The sequence below is a fragment of the Battus philenor genome, unplaced genomic scaffold (genome assembly GCF_028537555.1).
Source record: "Battus philenor isolate CCGP_79_NKW_IND1 unplaced genomic scaffold, ilBatPhil1.0.hap1 SCAF_29, whole genome shotgun sequence".
NCBI classification, from domain to species: domain Eukaryota; kingdom Metazoa; phylum Arthropoda; class Insecta; order Lepidoptera; family Papilionidae; genus Battus; species Battus philenor.
In genome coordinates, this window is record NW_027181692.1 from 6343448 (window position 1) to 6364003 (window position 20556).

Consider the following 20556-nt stretch of genomic DNA (forward strand, 5'->3'; position numbering starts at 1 on the left):
TTCGTTTATTTAATGTATATTCATTCTTCTACAAATCATTCGTTTGTTTAATAAAACATCTTAAGCATTGTACATTCGCAAGATAACTAAGAAAAGGTCGATCAATTAAGAATATTATTATATATAAGATTATATAGGAGAAAAATATGTCCCGGTTTAATTACACGCTCATGTTCATGTGAAATAAAAGGAATAAATGGTAAAATTGGCGTTAAAAGAGTAACTACGGAGTTTCTTGCCAGATTCTTCTAGATATAATCAACATTCTGAACTTGCCTAATAGTGTATGGCTTAATTAAATTTTATTTTATAAATTTTGATTAAGGCTCATTAGAAAAAAAATTGTTTCATGGGAGAAATAAAACAAATCAACGTTTCTGCTATTTCGAAAACATTTGTTTTCACGTCAATTTTACCCATGACCCGGGAGTTATATAAGCAATAATAACCGTGAATATAAATTATAATATATAAGAGTGTCATTAAATAAAATATAACCTTTGTAAAATTCTTTCTCAAAAATTTAAGGCATATGGAAAAATTCGGACTGTCCTATTCACATAAAACGTGCCTGCACTCTATCTAACATAGCCCATCTCACTTGAGCGCATGAAAGTCGAACGAGAGGGGTGACAGTTTTCAGCTGTCGCGGAACAAATGCCGCGCAGGGCGTCTAGCTTTCGTATTAAACACCTTTGACCAACTCTGTACGATATTCAATACGTACTAACTTTCCAAATACATTCTATGTTAAGATCTTGATGTTTATGTGCTCCTGGTAGATTTGGATGTCATTTAAATCAAATAAATAAAATGGCGTTAATTCTAGAATTCCCACACACCACTTTGGCTGTTGTGAATCGAGGTTTTCCTTAATCAAAAAAAAAAACAAATTAAAAATAAAATATGAATTAATTAAATTTAAAATTAAAAAAAATTAATTTTAAAATTTGCACAACTATTGCCGCTTCGAGTTGTCTGAGTCATAATTAAAACTGTTTCATAATATTATGCGATTTTATTTAACTAGATTTATCTCGAAATATTAGGTAATTTATAAGCGATTAATATACACAGGATGTTTGGTTATAGGTGCAAAAGTTCAAGGGATGGATGTAGATATTATTTGCTGTCCATTAATGTTGTATTTTATGTTACATCCTATACAAAAATCAAGGGTTAAAAAAAATTATGTATATAAAAAAAATAGTATTCATAATTTGTGTTACATATTAAAATTAATTATTATTTACTGTCTGTCCTGGCACACTTATTGCCAGATGTTTTTGCCCTGTCGCATTAAATTTAAAAAAAAATTAATGTAATATATTTCATAGTAATGATTTCTTTATACAGGGGGTTTGAAAATAGGTGTAAAAAGCTTATGGCTTGTTGACGAATAAACTAAACCTAGTCTAGCCATAAGTTCTGTTACAAAGAAAATATTCGATAATTTATAAAAAAATAATTTAATTTTAAAGTTTTATATGTGATTATGTAGAGTGAAATAGATATGTCAACGTACTAAACTAGTTATTCAAATTGTCCACCCTTAGCTTTAATGCACGCTTTTGAACGGTTGGGCCATTCGTCGATGGTTTTACGAAAGGTTTCCATTGGAATCTTGGTCACCGCTGCTACCAAAGATTTCTTGAGCGACTCAATATTTGAGTGACGCTTAGAGCAGACCATGTCCTCTAGCACAGACCACAAATTACAGTCTAAATAACTTAAGTCCGGACTAGCCGAAGGCCAATATCAGCCTTTATGAGGTCTGGAACATTTTGCTCAAGCCAAATTTGTGTAGTGCGCGCCTTATGACCCGGGGCTGAATCAACTGCTGTCAATCAATTACCGCAATCTTATTCTCTTTAGTGTTCCACTCCATTTTCAAAACTAATAATTTCTAAATAAAAACATACAATAATGCCGGAAAAAAATCTGTTTTTTATCGCAGAAGCTAATGTTCCAAAATCAAATTAAAGTTTTTTTTTTAATGTATGTATACAGCCAGTAACAGAATTAATGGCTAGATTAGGTACATTCATTCCTTTAAAAGTTTTACATCTATTTCAAATGGCCTAAAAACACTTCACAAACATATTTGTTTCGAAATAAAAATTCACGTAAGTAACATTACTATACGTGTTATATGACATAGTCAATGGGATAAATATGTTATATATCTATCTACCGACATCAGTTCATCTAGACGAGTATGATCGAAGATTGACAGCCCAAGCGTACCGGTCTTCCATTCAAGTAGAACTACATGTGGTGACCCAAACCTTGGCAGCCTAAGATGCCATCGAGCAACCTGAACAGATGATTCGGCTTATGCGCCCTTTGCGGTCATCCACAAAAGAGGTCAAAAAAAATTTCTACCCATTTTTAAAACCAGCTCTCAAAGAAAAATACCAAAGTTCAAAGTAGGAGTCTTGTAGTCCAATGCAAGAAGGTCTGTCTAAATCTGGTACTCGACTCTCAAGGCTGATCAAATGGCATTTGCAGATTCCATGTGTATGAAGTGGCAGGACGTAGTGTACCTAGCCTGAAGCCTCTTTTAAAGCCTCATCTCGGGCCGCTTATATACCCGGCCTCACTTCCTACAACGCGATCGACCCAGCGCCCCTATGCTGAATTCATAGAACGCTAAATAATGTCTATGGCACCGTCAGGTTATACTGGGAGAACATAAATCCCGGGATACCTTCAAATTTCAAATAACGAATACAGAGATCAATCGCACTAACAAATTAATAAAATAATTTCTATCTACATATACAGCCACCTTCTGTGGAATCTGTTGTCCTAGTACATCCGTATTAATAGCATATAATAATTACAAAAAAATATACCATGGAAAATAAATACAATTTTTATATAGGTTGAGTTAGAAAGGCGTGCCGAATTTCAATTTTAGGGAACTTTCTTTGAAACTGCATAATTTTGAAATTTGTAGCAGGAATCAGTTACAATAAGGATAGCGTGACATTCCATACATCGAATAAGATTTTAGTAGTAAATGAAATGTTTAGTAGAAAAAGATGAAGCCTTAGATCTCACGCCACTGGATTTTTTTCTGGTGGACCTCAAGTTTACACCAATAAACCGACCAGGATTGTCAGTCATAAAAAATTTTGCTTAGAAATTTGCGCTATACCATGCGATTTGCCAGCATGTTTTCATGTGTTTGCGATCGATTCGATTCAATAAAATTTCTATAATTACTACATTATAAATACTTTTTTTCCTGATCTTTGTAGTAATATATGACTCATTAAAATACGCCAACTTCATGGCCCACCTAGTACATTATACTAACCAATAACACCTCACAGAGCGAAATTCATATATTTTTTTCTTACGCGGTAATAGGTGTTTTTACTTTAAAACACGTGTAAATACGCAATTACTTGCAAATAATTTATAAAAAAAATTCTACCCCATTCAAAACACAGGCCCTTTCGACTCTACATTTATATGTACGTACAAAGGTTACACACAGCCTTGAAGAAATTCTTTGTATTTCCAGTAAAACCACCAGCCGCCCCACTGGTTCGTGTACTGCGAACGCCGGAGTTCTGAAGCAGCTTTGTCTTAAAAAAAATTTTCCCTTTTATGCTCACCCACAAATGTCATAAAAGCGTCATATTATTAAATAACTCGGAGCCCCATTAGTAATTGCTCAATTCCAGTAAGACAAAGGCCGCGCCGCATTCCGGCCAACCTAAATGTCGGGGAAGTACACCTATTGCAAATGTGTAGGGTGACCATGTAATTAATATTGTTAAAACTTTCACAAGGCTTCATTAAATTTGTTCGAATTCAAATTCAAAACATCTCTATTCAAATGGGCATTTACATGGGCGGTCTTATCACACAAAACAATTTCTTACAGACATCCATAGTTCATAGAATAAGGATAATTATCGGGTAGTTAAGGTGTACATATAGACAAAAAATACTTACATATGTATACAAATATGTATAAAGATACATTATAGGCATATGTTTTATAATAAATACAGTATACAACATACCTATAAACACTAAAATAAACTAACTTAGCCCTGAGTTCGAAGAAACTGTAAAAGCCAGAACGGCTAACAGCGTTCAGCATCAATCGAATATAGCCAGTCAAACTAACTTAAATCGCATTTGCCTAAGAACGAAAAAATATATATAATATATAAAAGAACGAGAAAATTACATTAACATTAAGTTTTTACATCAAAATTAGCATTGCTCTTTCTTATATATTATTATAGTCTGTATTTTTAATGCGTAAACCTCCTGCGAAAGAGTACTCAGGAGGTTTACATTATTCCATCGAAAGACTTTAATATTTACAACAATAAAATAAAATTATTTACAGTTTACATTATTTACTTTTAAAAAATTTCATTAAATATTTACTGTAACGAAAAACTAAAAACAGCTACAAATGATTCAAAATAACTGAATAAATACAGTCCTATTATCGGATAGTTAGTGTCGCGTCCATCATGGTCACCCTACAGGGGGACAGATGCACGCGTGCACCTTGCGTGGAGGCTGCGCGTGCGGCGGCATCTGTTGGGATTAGCGAACACATTCAGCAGCGGTTCGATGACCCGGTCGGCATTTGCCCCGGCTTTGTCCCGCGATTTGAATAGGACCGGATACGCGTGTTTCATTTCCTCATATCGTTTTAATATATCCTTCGTCATCGCCAGCCGATAAACACTGCATGACCCACGGGGCACTGGGATTTCTCTAAGTATCTTCACAGGTTCAAGCTCAAGGAGAACCCTTCGTGCTTCTGTGAACTTGGCGTGGACCAGACCATGATCCACCTGGTAGCAGAATGCCCCGCATTTGGAGGGCTCCGATACGAAACCAAATGCCGGATAGATACAAGGATACAGGAGGCCACACTTGCCTCCATTATGAAGGAAAAGGAAGGGAGAGAGTCCTTACTCAAATTCTGCAGAGAAGTGGCTAAACAAGCAATAAGCAGAAACAAAACATAGTTAAACTAAGTAAAGGACCAATATTTAGCCACTGGCGGGCGGTGCACTTTATTGCACGACTACCACTGCATGTGCGGAAGTGGCTAAATATTGGTCCTTTTCTTACTTAGAATGGACTTCCGCGAGGTAACGCCTGATTTCATTAAATACATAGTTAAACAATAAAACACTGTAAATCTAAATAAAATACAGTTACTGGAAATAAAATAGAAATATTAAAACTAAACTGTGATAAATTAGAAATAGAATAGAAATAACTGCAGTGTTTGAGGATGGATGAAAGGAACGGAATGATTGAGAAAGACAGATTGAATTGTGGAATGAAAGGAAGGAGAAAAAGACAATGTGAAGCATGGAAGAGGAGAATGACAATAAAAATTTTATATGTAAAAATTTGTTAAGAAAATAAAAACCCTGTACCTACATAAATAGGGGTGAAACGATAGGTCCTAAATAGCAGAGGCCATAAAAAGAAAAAAAAACTGCAAGGCCTACTACAAATATAGCTGCGATAGCCAGTCTTGTTCTGCCCACATCCAGGGACTTGCAGCGAAATTGAATCTGCTGTTGGTCAGAACGTTGAAGTTTCCACCCACGCTGCGATTACTGGTCGTTCATTACAATTGAAATTTATTCTTCTAATGGAGGTTCGGTCGCTTTTAACCCTTTCGTTACTAGCGCTGGAGTTAGCCGGCATCCACCTTATAATGTGGGCTTATGTGTAGATCTCTGTTTTAAGATTTATCACAGCTAAATAAATTACTAACAATTATCCTAACTTATATTTTCAATTAATATACCAGTAAAATCTTTAAATATGTAACACAAATGAGGAAATTCGAACATCAGCTTACCGCCATACAATGTGCGTATTGACGGCGCACATGTCCGGTTCAGAAGCGTCAATTCGGCGGAACGGACTGCGGTAAGGAAAGGGTTAAAGACACAAGCACCCCAAGTCAAGCAAATATACATTTGGCTTCTGGTCATGTTGGCTTCCATGTTGGAGTTTCTTCCACCACTTCTTCCATCTCTAATGCAGAAGTTCGAAGTTCATCTAGTCAAAGTTCGGTCCTTTCGAGCAAGTTAATTTCCGTTAGGCAGCCGTTGTGTCGAGAGACTAGTTGTGTCGAGAGACTACTTGTGTCGAACTCTAGTAACGCAAAGATCTAACTTACATTACGCGAGCGTTTATTGCCTGCGCCGGCGCATCGGTCAACTTCGGCTATCTCCGCGCCGATCGACGTACGTTTTTTTCTACCGCGATTTTTGCAAACTCATTTGCAACCTATCCAACTAATTAGTTAGCAAACAAACGGACATTATCTATACTATAATCAACTTCGAAATTACCAGAGTTTCTTCCGCCATTTTTTCTTCTAGGTCTAACGCTTTCCAAAGAGGCAGTAATATCCAAGCCGACCAAGACGAGGTTTCGCTTCTAAGACGCCCCAGGAGAAAGTTAGATGAGTTTCATTGTCATTACTTCATCAAAAAGTAATGCTTATAACACAAAAAAATTACATTACTTCTAGAATCCATACATACATATATATATATATAATATTTATTTATATATATATATATATATATATATATATATATATATATATGTATGTGTATGTGTATCACAAACAATACACAAATTGCCATACAACGAACGCAATTATGCATCAACACGGTAGGTGGCCACTTGAGGGACATAATTTTTCCAATTAATGTCCTCAATCTTACAGTTTCAAATAAACTTTTTTCATCAATAGATTTAATTTTTTTTTTAATTTTCAACAAAATGGCTGCCTTCCAATTATGACATTACTTTTGCACCACCCGTTAACGTACGTCAAAAGGGCAGTTTAAATCGTATAAAATAATAGTAATGTTGTTTAATAACGAAGGACGCTTGTGCCCTACAGGGGGATGCAACTTTAAACAAAATACATTATCGCAACGACATCCGACCGTACGTTCAATGCACCTCGTTTAAACAATTAACAGCAATTATTCGTAATTGCTTTCAACACAATTAACTTCGTTAGAAAAGGTCTAAGGTTCGATACCGTTTGTAATGGGTGAGTCAATGATATTAACAGCTGTTGAAAAAAAATCAAGTAAAACTTTTTCTTTTAGATTTGCAGTTTCCGCTGATTGGAGGACATAGAATGCTTTTGACCTAGACCATGTTTTTGTAGTGCTACCGAAACTGCTGTACCGCGCCTTGGGTAATCGCGACGGGAGGGGATTATCGACTGACTTATCGTCACAGGATTCCTTTAGAGTTCCCCAAACTTTTTTGTGTCGTAGAGCCCTTGCTATGTTTTACCGTGTTAGGTAGATCCCCTACTTACCTGATATTGATTTCCTGTAAATTTCTAACTGTAGTGAAGTTTAGTGTTAAAAACTTAAAGTAAAACACATGTTAATTTACACATTTATTAGGTTTTTACAAGTTCAAAATGTATTGCGCCCACAAAGCGAATACCAACATCCTACAACTTACACAATTTTATAAACATTTATAATATTTTTTTTACTTCATATGTACTTTTATAAAAAAATGTAAATGTTTTGATATTATAAGATGGTATGATGTAAGTAAATAGGTACTATCAGTGTATGTGTTGAGATCCACTATCGTGGACCCCCATTTTCATTTCATGGACACCCAAATTTTTTTCGCTGACAGGGCCTACCCTTGCTGGTTGTCATAGACCCCCCGGAGTCGATATAGATCACTTTGGGAATCACTGCTTTAGTGTTTATTAGGCTGAAGCCATGAAGGGACCTCGGCTTGGACGACACATATCAATAATACCCAGTTATCATTCCTACACAAGGGCATCCTAGAGGTCTGAAGGTCGACCTGGTCGATTACTATACTCTGGCTAAAACCGTTACCTCCACTTCAGAAAGCGTTAGCGCTGATATAAAAAAAGGCGAAAAATTCACTCGCTTCGTTCCGTTAGACGGTTGTGCTCTTTTTTCCTCGGTCCCCACCTGGCCGCGTATTCCTATGGCGCGGTACAGTTGTTTCGGTAGCAATATAGTAAACAAACTGGAAGGCTCAAGATTCGGCTTTGGAAATCACCTTTTTAACACTTTCACACCTATTACCAATCATCATGTATATATATATATATATATATATATATATATATATATATATATATATACATGATCGCTACAATAGCACCACTGATAGCGGTTTTCGTATTTGTAAAACAAGGAAAGACTGGAGAGAAAAAATTTAAAAATTTCTTAAAGAGTTTTAAGAGCTGTATACTTCTATTTTATCATTAAAACGTTGGTCACCATTTGGAATGGCAGGGAGTTAAGTTCAGGCTATTTCTCGAAAGTTACGAGTCCTTACATCCCTACTGTTACCTCACTTTTAAAAACATAACATCTTTGGAAAAAAATTAAAAAAAAAAAACAAGTTTGAGATTAAAAAAATATTTAAAAAAAGTAACCGGTTTGTCTTTTTATTCAAATTCTTCAATTTTTTTCCATGGGTCTCTGAAAACCTTATAACTAACTTTTGACAGCAAGTCTGTCTTTGCGGCCAGTATATAAATATACTGGCAACCATAAACGTCAAACGAAAGAAAAAGAATACATTGACATTTGACAATAAGCGCGGGGAAAAAAAAACGCAAATGTCATCGACGTTATCAGTAATAGGATAGATGTTAGATCGGCATTTCGACCTTTGTTAGAAAGGTGCAAATATTTTAGCGGCCATTTCTTTTTTCAACATTTGAAAGTTCAATTACGGAAGATGTAACATTCCTATAAATGTCACTTCTAAATAGAGCTAAATGGCGGAATGCCTCCACACCACCAACTGTTCTATCTAATATATAAAATTCTCGTGTCACGGTGTTCGAACTTGAACTCCTCTGAAACGGCTTGACTGATTTTTACCAAATTTTATATGCGTATTCAGTAGGTCTGAGAATCGGCTACTATCTATTTTCTATACCCCTAAGTGATAAAGGTTGTTCACCCTTAAAATTTTTTTTTATTTTTTTAACGAAATTTTTTGTTTTTATATGATACAGCATACAAGAATACATACAACCATAAATTTTCACCCCTCTACGATTAACCCTTATTTTTTATTAGTAAATTAAAATATCATTTTTTTTTTGCAAAACAACGTTTGCGGGATCAGCTAGTATTATTATATGTTTCCGTGTTATTTATAACATGTATTATTAATTCATAAATACAGGGTGATTGATTATAGGAGTAAAAGCTAAGACGTGAATTTATAGCTTATTTTCTGTCAAATATTAAATGAAACATCTTATCAATGGTTCCAGCAATAACGTAATAATAATATAGTGACAAATTCCGTTTTAAAAATTTAAATTATTATATATTAAAATGAATTATTATTTACCATGTGTCCTTACAGATTTTAAACTGCCAGAAGTAACTGTCTTGACGTATTTCAATAGAAAAAATAAATTAGTGTAAAATATTTCAGTGACTTCTTTATAGCTTCTTGCTGACAAATAAACAATATACACCAATACCTCGTTTTGTGTCGTTTCGTTTTGCGTTTTTTTTTCGAAGTTGCGTCGCTGCTTAATTAGCATTAATTTTCACTGTGCGTCGTTAGATTTTCGAGGTTGTGTTGTTTTAGGTTCGAGTTTTTAATATTTTTTTGAAATTTTCTTTTTTTCTAAAAGATTGCAACACTTTTGTTTCTGATTGCGCCATGCCATCAAAACTTGGGATTCCTTTTTTAACTGAAAATCAACGCAATTTGAACACTGTTTTATTATCACTTTGTTTTGCTAATTTTAGAGTTCAGTTTCAATTACGTAGCGTGTTGTAATGTAGTGTGTTGTGCTTTTTTTAAAAGAGAATTATAAATTTATATAAATTTTTACCTGTTGTTTCTGATTACAAAAAAGGTAAATATTATTCCAATTCATTTATTGCCAGTTATATATTTTTTTAATGTTTACTTTTACAAATGTTTACTTTTGTTTACGAAATTTTTCGAACACATACAAAAGGAAGTGTAGAAGCGAATAAGATCAGGCTGTCGGGGATTTATGACCGACTCCACAAAACTCAGCTGACTATGTAGAAATTGACCACCGATTCCGCGGGCTTAGGGTTACAGGGTACAGATGAAGCCTGGCTTAAAAACTCTTATGGTAACCAACCTCGAGGGGTCACGGAGGAACTTAGGAACTGCCCCATTTTACCATAGAGACAGGGTGCAGAGGAAGCCTTGCTTGAAACCTCTTATGGTAAGAACCTCCAGGGGAACGGAGGAACTTAGGAATCGCCCCATTTTACCATCGAGAACATTAAAACCATCTTTTATATAAACAAAGACCAGATGCTCATCGGGCCATGTACTAACACGCAACTAACGTAATATTTTTCAAAGACAGATGTTTCTAGAAAGGTTAATTAGGCACCTGCCGTAGATGAAAGTTGTCTGGTTATAAATCCTAAGTCAAAGCAACACTCGCACAGTGTACAGGTGTATTATTTACGTATATGCGCAACGCTATTGCATTGTAGCATAAGTACTTCTATTTCAAATTTAAATTTCGAAAATTCTTTATTCGACCTACGATATATTATTCTCTATTTGACTTATTTAAATCTGAAAGAAAAACCGGCGACATGAACTCAGAGGGATTATGTCGTTGTCGTATCAACCTATAGACCAGATTTCCCCAAACTTTTTTGGGTCGTAGACCCCTTGCTATGTTTTTCCGTGTTGGTTAGACCCCCTTACCTGATATTGATTTACTGTATATTTCTAACCGTAGTGAAGTTTAGTGTTAAAAACTTAAAGTAAAAATACATGTTCATTTATACATTTATTAATTGAATTTAAATTACTCAAAATAAAATTTTCTATCTGTTATGTAAAATATACGTAACATTAAATAGACATTAAATAAACTATAAATAAAATAACATAAGCAATAAGTCAATATTTTTAGTGAGAAGGATGAACCTGATGCTTTAATAATAAATTATCAACATTTGGCGTCAACTTTGTAAGGGTCAATCTTAAATCTCCTCGGCTAATGATGTCCAGTCTGTTTCTTTTAGCGCTGAACTTTCTTCTTCTTGTATAAATAATGTAAATGTTTTGATATTATAAGATAGTATGATGTAAGTAAATAGGTACTATCAGTGTATGTGTTGAGATCCACTATCGTGGACCCCCATTGTCATTTCATGGACTCCCAATTTTTTTTTCGCTGACGTAGACCCCTTGCAGGTTGTCATAGACCCCTAGGGGTCGATATAGACCACTTTGGGAATCACTGATATAGACGCTCACGGCATGACATAGGTTTACCCAAAGATATATATGAGGCGATATACCATAATCGCCACGCTTGGCAGGCGGGTTGGCGATCGCAGTGTTGTTATGGCACGCAGAGGACGCCCCTTCCCATCCTCTGGAAACTTGTAAGCAGTGGCAATTCTATATAAATAATGCGCAGTGTGAATTAAATCAAACTATTTCGAGAATCGAATCCGCGATCTACGCTCGCGTCTCATTCCTCCACAGATGTATACCCCTGCTAATAAATCGTCTTAAATTTCCATAATCAGATTTAATTGTCACATTTTCGGTCGAATTGTGGAGGTGTGATAAAATTATAGCTAAAATTCCACCGGAAACTTGTATATGGGCAGAGGCACTCCTATATAATTATTGAAGGAATGGGAATTATATAAAACTGCATCCCAAAAATCGAACAAGGATCGGAAGTACTTACCGCTGTACTACTTATTCAATAAATATTAAAACTGTGGTATCTTCTAAGTCATTTACAATATAAACCTTAGCATGCAAACCTTCTATGACAATATTTAAATATTTAATGGAATCAGGCGTTACCTTGCGGAAGTCCATCCCAAGTAAAAAAGGACCAATGTTTAGCCACTTCCGCACATGCAGTGGTAGTCGTGCAATGAAATGCACCGCCCGCCAGCCCTCTAATAAATGCGTATGCGGCAAACAATGCGAATCACACAACTGCCACCACCAAATTACTCAACACGTGTTTCACCCTTCCACGGGGCATCTTCAGGAGTTATGTTACACCGATTAGTGCCAAACACAGAGTCAAAAACTGCATGTGCGGAAGTGGCTAAATATTGGTCCTTTCCTTACTTAGGATGGACTTCCGCGAGGTAACGCCTGATTAAATATCTAAATTAGTAAATATAAGAAGGACCGAAAAGCAATGTCGCTTTCTCAACAACAAGTTTTTTATTTCTAATCAACAATATATTCACATTCGTTATCAACAACCTTTTGCCGTCTAACATACAAAATCAATGCCGGAGCGGTAACGAATCAATCGGTTTTTCTGTAAAATATGTGTTTAATGGAATCAGGCGTTACCTCGCGGAAGTCCATCCTAAGTAAGAAAAGAACCAATATTTAGCCACTTCCGCACATGCAGTGGTAGTCGTGTAACAAAGTGCACCGCCCGCCAGCCCGCTGATAAATGCGCATGCGGCAAACAACGCGAATCACACAACCGCCTCCGCCAAACTACCCAACACGTGTTTCACCCCTTCACGGGGCATCCCCAGGAGCCATGTTACACCGATTAGTACCAAACACAGAGTCATTATATACAGATGTATATATACAGAGTAAAATATATTCACAGAAACGACATTACTATCTTGTCCCCCTAACAGTTTAAGAGACTTAGTAAACGTTTTTTCATGCAGAAACGCAAGCATAAAAAAAATTGTAAATTTTAAATAATTGTAAAAACAAATGCACAGACGCTAATGTCGATGTACCCTCACAAACCGCTGTATCATCTCGACTTACCCTAAATATTATAATCCCATCACCTGGTTATTTATACGTCATCACATCAAGTCGAACGCAACAGACGCGCAGGCGCACGTTGCAAAGGCATCGGCGGATTTGATTAGAAAAAAATAATTTCCGGTACCAGGCGCGACTGTACCACGATAATCGTAATTATTTGGTACATAGGATTATTTAGTTACAACTTATGTCCCTCATATGTTTTATTAACATGACAGTTAAGTCTAAAATCATCTGACAATAATTTTATAGAATAGTAATATGTTTTTTTTTTACCTGTCATACCCCTAACTTATTTATTATATTTTCTTTTTAATCATTTTTTTTTTCACTTAATATTTTTATCATCTGTCTTGCCCTTTCATTACATCTTCCCTCTTTTTCGATGCCTTTTCGTCTATCACCTCGTTCCTCAGTTTTTACAATTTTTTTTTCATTGTGTTTAGTTTTCTTAGAATAGTAATATGTTATAGACAATTAAAAAAAATTAAATTTGGTTTTTTTTTTTATAACCACACCTAACCTTTTTTTGGTTTCGGGTGGGGAAAATTTCTTCCGGACGTTCAAGATGCCATGCATGGGGAATACAAGTGTATATGGGATTCTTACTCACTAAAACCCCCCGGTGATCGCTCTCTGCGCTATACGGGGGACCGCGGTATCTCCCGGTCAAGGATCACTACGCGGTCTTCCCTCGCGCCGTGCTCATTTAGATAGCCCATCCCGGGGTATGCGTGTTTGGTTCACGATACCTCCGAAACCCTCGTGGTGCTATCACCATGGTTCAAGACCACATCGACTCATCATCCGCCTCAATCTACCTTTAATAGACTGGATATTACGGATGTTATATATATATATATATATATATATATATATATATATATATATATATATATATATATAAAAGTTAATGTATGTTTGACTATCGAGTAAGTCTGTTGAAGAAAGATCTAATTACTTCAACAAATTTCATACTTATTACTAGGGCATAGTAAAACCAAAATGCAACATAAAATATTTTAATTTTGAATTTTGAATTTATAACTTCTTTTATAATCTACAACCGACACATGACCATATTGTTAATGGGCATCGACCATATTAAACCGGGTCGCGTGCCAACGAGGCAGATGGTCGCGGGCCACAGTAGTTTTTCGCCCGTCTGGCCTTGCGCGTCCTCCATACACCGAGGAATCCGCCCTCGGGGGCTTCATTTCGCTAAAGTTGCGCACAGGTGGTTTCAGGTTAACGTACTTTGTATTGAAATTACTACACGGAATCATTAAACTGTAATTGCTCATTGCTCTCTAGGTGAACTTGAACCTTATGAAGGTCTATCGTGACCACGTCTCGGATCCTTATGTCATCGCAGGCAAAACACATTGGTCAAAGACTCATCTGTGTCTCCCTCTGTCGGCTTCCTCAACGACAGTCAGTTGAATAATGTGCCTTACCAACTGCCATTACAGAAGAGCAATTCTTCGAGTTACGTTCGTGCCCTTAGTGTTTCTTTTGTCACCTTTACAAAACATTTAATTCAGTAGTAGAACAATTCATTATATATATATATATATTGAAAAGTTTTAAATAAAACGCTATACATATTCATACAAAGTCTTTTCACGTCGATAAACAACGCCTGGAATCGGGACTAGTATACTAAAACGCCATAGCAACAACATTTAATATTAAAAAAAACTGCACATATGCAGGTAAATTGGAATATTTCTTTTTTTATTTACAAACGCCATACATGCAAATATCGACCTTATGTCTGTGTGCTTATAATATATTATAGCATTCACTATTTAGCTTTGTTCCTAACCTGTACTCAACAGCTGACCGTCAGCTGTATATCGGACAATGAACTAAACTATTCGCAACCCAATTTGAACTTTATCTTTACGGGTATAGAGTACAAAATCAACTAATAGGTATTTATTAAGGTATAATAGAATTTAAAAAAAAACAAAGAAAGTAAATTTTGCATGTCTTTATACAAATCGACTTTATAGACCAGAGGTTAGGTACAGTACCAGGCATTAAATATTGCACATCGACCTTTGTAAAAAGACAATCGGCTAATTTCGGCTTCGTAGAGCGTTATCTCTATCGCACGGAATACAACGACTGGCAAAACGTCACATAGGTAGTGTGGGACAGATATATACATATATATATCCGAGGTATTGAATAATACATACATAGGTAAACATTGAAATAGCCAAATATAAACACATTCCCAAACTGTGGTAAAGTCTTAAAGTGTGGTAACACTAACACGCAAACGTTCATTTACAATTTTTTTTAATTTAGCAATAGAAGCTGTATGAATATTATCTGTGATCATATTGTAAAAGCGTATACAATTCGCTGAGACATTTAGACGTAGCGTGAACAAGCCATACCCTGGGATCAGGTGTCCAGAAATATTTTGCGCGTGGGACTGTGGTTAGTTCCCGATTGGTAGGCAGGAAGCATACGTAACCATGTCCCCTACCTCAAAAGTGTAATATCTAGAACATTTATAAACACTAGGAAAAACCTAAAGCTCAAAAAATTATTTAGAGCAGATCTTACTAGCCCTTTATTACTCATAGACTATATTTATACACATAAACTTAATAATAAAATCCAGCTTTTTCTTGTATACAAAATAAAGTACCAGTCCGAGAGGTCCCTGCGATACACCTCTGGCTTAGCCATTACAAAGGTTTAGACAAGTCTTCATCACCATCTCAAACCAAGTAAATCTATAAATATCAGCCGATATTTATTATTTATTGGGATCAGTCCCTTTTAATCACCACCCAGTATAGATTGATAGATGACATTTCTTTCGGATACTCATCATCATTTTCATTTTAAATATAGAACGTCCACCGTTGGACATGGGATCTTCCTTATTGATTTCCAATAGATCCAGTAAAAATCTACCTGTATCCAACGTCAAATCATCAAAATTGTAAGCAGAAGTTCTAAGCTGCACCATGCTCTCCAGTCCAGAACCATAAAACCCCATCACCTGTTCTGCATGAGGCTTACCTTCAACACTTCGACTTACTAATCTTCTGGGAAATGTCGTTAACTATTGTTAGTCTAAGAATAAACTAAACCAGGCATTAAACTCTCACTGCCTGTGTCCATGGCCAAAAAAGAAGTTTTTGCTTAGCTGAATATACAAGCACCTCAAGGTATCTTGACGATCTTTCAAATAATAATTTACTGCGTAAAGCATAATACAGGCATTCATGCAACAGTTTCTCATAACCGCAAACGAGGCAATTTAAAAAAAAAAAACTTCGCATACTCTGTGACGTTCAAACATGGCTGCCTTTGTCCCATCAGCTGATCGAAAAAATGGACGCGGGTACCGAATTTTGCATAAGCGAAATTCATTGCACAATGCCCAGTATACATCACTATATTCAAAACTCAACCTAATACTTTAAACAATAGAGTCTATTTCAGAACGCGATCGGAGAGTAAATTTCTTTAACAAAAAAACATAATAATACATTTTTAATAACCAAAATAGGCCTTAACCTATGATAATAGAGTTCAATTTGAAATACACAACAGACGTCCACTTTGTATTGCGTGAAATGTACAGAAATGCACGTGCGTTGAAAAAAAAAAAACCGAAGAATGACAGGTAGAGTTACATTACAGCTGATCGTCAGCTGTTTGCGCAAAGAATGCCTGAATGCAACGTCAAAACTTAACGCAAACAAAATTCCCCTTTATTCCTTAATTATAAAGTTCCTTTCACATTGTTCCGTATCTGAATAATTTAGGCGACATATATTTTTTTAATTAGGTTCTTTTGCGACAAAGGTTACTGATAATAAGGCCTTTTGTATTTTTTTTAAACAAGTGTAAAGAGTCAGGTTTGTATATGTTAAACATAATATTTCGAGCGAAAATATATATATAGAGCATAGAAACAAAATAGTTAATCTAGAGTTATCTCATAGTAGATAATATGCTATAGATACTAGGCTATAGATAGATAGATAAGAAAAAATTATATTTTTTCTATAATAATTATAATGATTAAATGTTTAATTAAAAGTAGAGTTATTGTGTAATATCTCCCACTTATTTTTGAAGCTTATTATACTTGACTATTTCAGTTGCGGAACATCTTTCACTGCACAAAGTTCTCCGTTCACCGTGTGGATGGAAGTGCTAAGCTATGCTTGTTCATTCATGATCTCTAATAAGCAAGAGGAACCCACTACTGGCCCCATGAAAAGGTTCAGTGCCTATATTGCTGCCTTTCGGTACGGCCTTTTGGCTCGAATGGATGGTCTGTAGAGTAAATTAGGTGCAAAACCCACATGAAGGCATCAGAGTTGTCATTGAAGTCACATTTAGCAATCATATTCTATGTTATTTAGTAAAAAATAACATATTATTCATTAGCCAAAATATAAATACTTATATAATAATTGACTTAAGGCCTAAATTTCATCCTCAAAAAGTTAACAGATCCTTCATGGGTCTAAATGTATGCATTATTATGAAGTTCTACAATATCTTATTTTTAAATCTAAAATGTATTATTATTTTTTTTTCAACCAATCTCTACATTTTAAAATGTTAAAGAGTTTTTGATTGAAATACATGGAACTAATTTTGTTCACTCTTTTGCATTGTATTCATTAAACATTATTAAATGTAATTTAAAAAGTGTAACTGTTGATTCTAGCTAGCTCCTCTCATCAGATCATTATTCTAAGCCAATGGTAGCTTACTACTTCTACGTCTTCCTACTACGTCGCTTTCCTAAGTAAAATTCACATGACTATATTTTTAACAAGTTTTTATTGGACCGTATACCGTTGTATGAAGTTAGAGCGTTTATATGAAATACATAAATATACACACGTATAATGATTATATATATATATATATATATATATATATATATATGTAGGCTATTGCTAAAAATGATTATGTATATAAATACATACTATGAAATACATTCTATGCCATGGTACCATATCTGTCTTCATAATTAAATGTGAGATAATAAGCTTTATATATATAGGAATCTACATATTCTTATATATGTGTATATATGCAACACATATATAACAGGTGGTGGCAAAGTAATGTCACAATGTAAATATGCCTTAATTTTTTAATAAATGTCACTCTGCTTTGACATGTATGATCGACTAATTCTCTTCTATATATTTGGAGTCAATTGTAAAAATTAAGGCACATTTGCATTATGACATTACTTTCGCGCCGTCTGTCACACACAAACACACACTCAAGCACGCACATTATGATTTCTACCTATGAACCATAAGGTTTAGAGTCTTAAAATTTGTAAAGAATATTCCTATCGCCTGATAAAGGTCGGCTAAGAATAGATTTTACGAAATTCTACTCTCAAGTAGCATTGGCTAAAACAATGTTTCTGAAAATCCTCTTTGTACCTTGAAATTACTGTTGGATATATAAATTAACATGAAGGTATCTGTGTATTTGATAGCTCTATATTAGATACTGTAAGACTATTGAAACAAATTAAATTAAAATATTTGTGTATAATAAAGTATTTTGTTGTACCAACTCTGCATCAGTATAATATAACATATTTCAGTTAATCCCACTATAAACTATTCAGCTATAGTTGAGATATTTTGGGTAACCAAAATTCAAAATATCTATATGGACATTTACTTGAACCTTTGCTTATATTAGGGGCACTGGAACATAGTGTTGTTTCTGTTGACATATTTTACAGAAAAACCGAATGATTTTTACTGTTAGATGATCAAAGGTTGTTGATAACAAAGGTGAATATATTGTTGTACATCTGCCATCTAGTATACAATGTCTTCCGAGTATGTATATAATAGAAATGATGTTTCTTTCCTGTCCCCCTAATACAACAGTGTAATTTGTTATAGGTGTAAAGCTTCAATGGGATGAATGTATTGTATTGCATTGGTTGTCAATTAATGTATGGTACATCCTGTACAAAACTTTAGTTTTAAAAATAAAAATTAATGTAATAATGATATAGTAAGAATAAGTGTTTTTAAAATTCAGATTACTACATCTTAATTGTTACTGTTTTTTTTTTATTACTCTTTCCTCCATCCTATTTTCAGGACAGAGACATACACCCCTATTACATTCACCATCCCTCTCTCTCTTCCTTGACAATTTCACTCTTTATTTCCTCTTTAATCCTACATATTTTCTATCATTCAGCTTACATACATCATACAACATTCACACACATTACATTTTTATTTCCCCTTTGCCTCTTGTATTTTTATTGGCCTGTTATATTCAAATAGAAGAAACAAATTAATGTAACATATATCAAAGTGATCACTTTAAACAGAGAGAGTGAGTGTAGGTTTTATTTATTTTAAGCAAATGAGCTATACATACAAACACTCCTATAAAGCTTTTACATCTATCAGCCTGTATATAAAACTATCATCCTGTATATAAACCATGTAAATTACGATTATGGCTTATAGTAGCTAGTGCACAAGTTAATGAGATACAAAAATTTCTTAGGCAAAAAATCCAAGTTGCCTGCCATATTCAATATCAGCTCATAATACATTTGTTTATGTCTCTAATAACTAAATTAATGTTAATAGAGCAACACAAAAGACAAAATCATCATAAAATCCATAATAAATTGTAATAGAAAATTAATTTCTATGTTTTTCCTCATTAGATACATATGTACTTTTATTTAAACAGTTCCCGTATAATTAATGCGACGTTTATACATACGATAAGAGTTTCCTGTGGCTGATTACAATTGTAGCAAACGAAACTTTGTATTAATTATATTTGTCTACATCCAAGTATGGTTCGAATGTTATGCGTCATAACTTATATAGGTTATGACAGAGCAGGAAGCGATAACTCTAATTAGAATCTATTTAGAACAATTTCACCCAATTTACAATAAAATTATCACCACTTACCTGGAATGGCGCTTCCCGTTTGGCCCATCTCTTCGGCAACTGCAAGCACCTTACAAATACCGAACTATCGTATTATCAGAAAGGTTCAAATAATAATTATGTTCCTTCCAACACTAATACCTTCGCACAGTCCACATAAATGATGATTACACCAATAAATACATGTTTATAATATATTAAATAATTTGTTTTGAACACACTAAATATTTGAAAACTTTCTTATTAGAATCTATTACATTTAAAAACTAAATTAGCCTAGGACTCGGTAACTATTATTATATTAATCATTGCGCGGTATTTATTTACATTATTTAATATTTACATTAATATTTAAAAGTTATTGCAATAAATTGATTTTAAGCTTACAACTCTAATTTGACATTTATCGGATTTGTTTTTATGACACAGACATTTAATACCATATGCCAATTATATACTTTATAATAATAAATTATATATATCTATTTATTATAAGACAAAACAATTTGAAGTTTTATAAAAAAAGTGATAAGTGCCTATATTCTACTAGATCCTACCTATTTTTTTAAATTGTAAGGTATTTTACTCTCTTTTCTTCATTGTATTTCTAAGTTACTTATATGAAAATGTTTGAAAAGATTGTTTTGATACCCGGAGAGGCCGATTTAAGATAGATATCACAAAAGAAGATATTTGTATTAAGTCTTGTGCTTTACTGCAATGTAAAGTC

At 34.3% G+C, this 20556-nt stretch overlaps 1 protein-coding gene across 1 annotated transcript in view; it reads right to left on the minus strand.

Moving 5' to 3' along the window:
- The window catches only part of neur (E3 ubiquitin-protein ligase neur), a 58187-nt gene extending 38214 nt beyond the window's left edge, over window positions 1–19973 (minus strand). Inside the window, exon 1 of the mRNA XM_068769798.1 lies at window positions 19848–19973. Coding sequence (XP_068625899.1) covers window positions 19848–19875 — 28 coding nt within the window. The 5' untranslated portion in view covers window positions 19876–19973. The remainder of the gene's footprint in view (window positions 1–19847) is intronic.
- Between the last annotated feature and the right edge of the window lie 583 nt (window positions 19974–20556).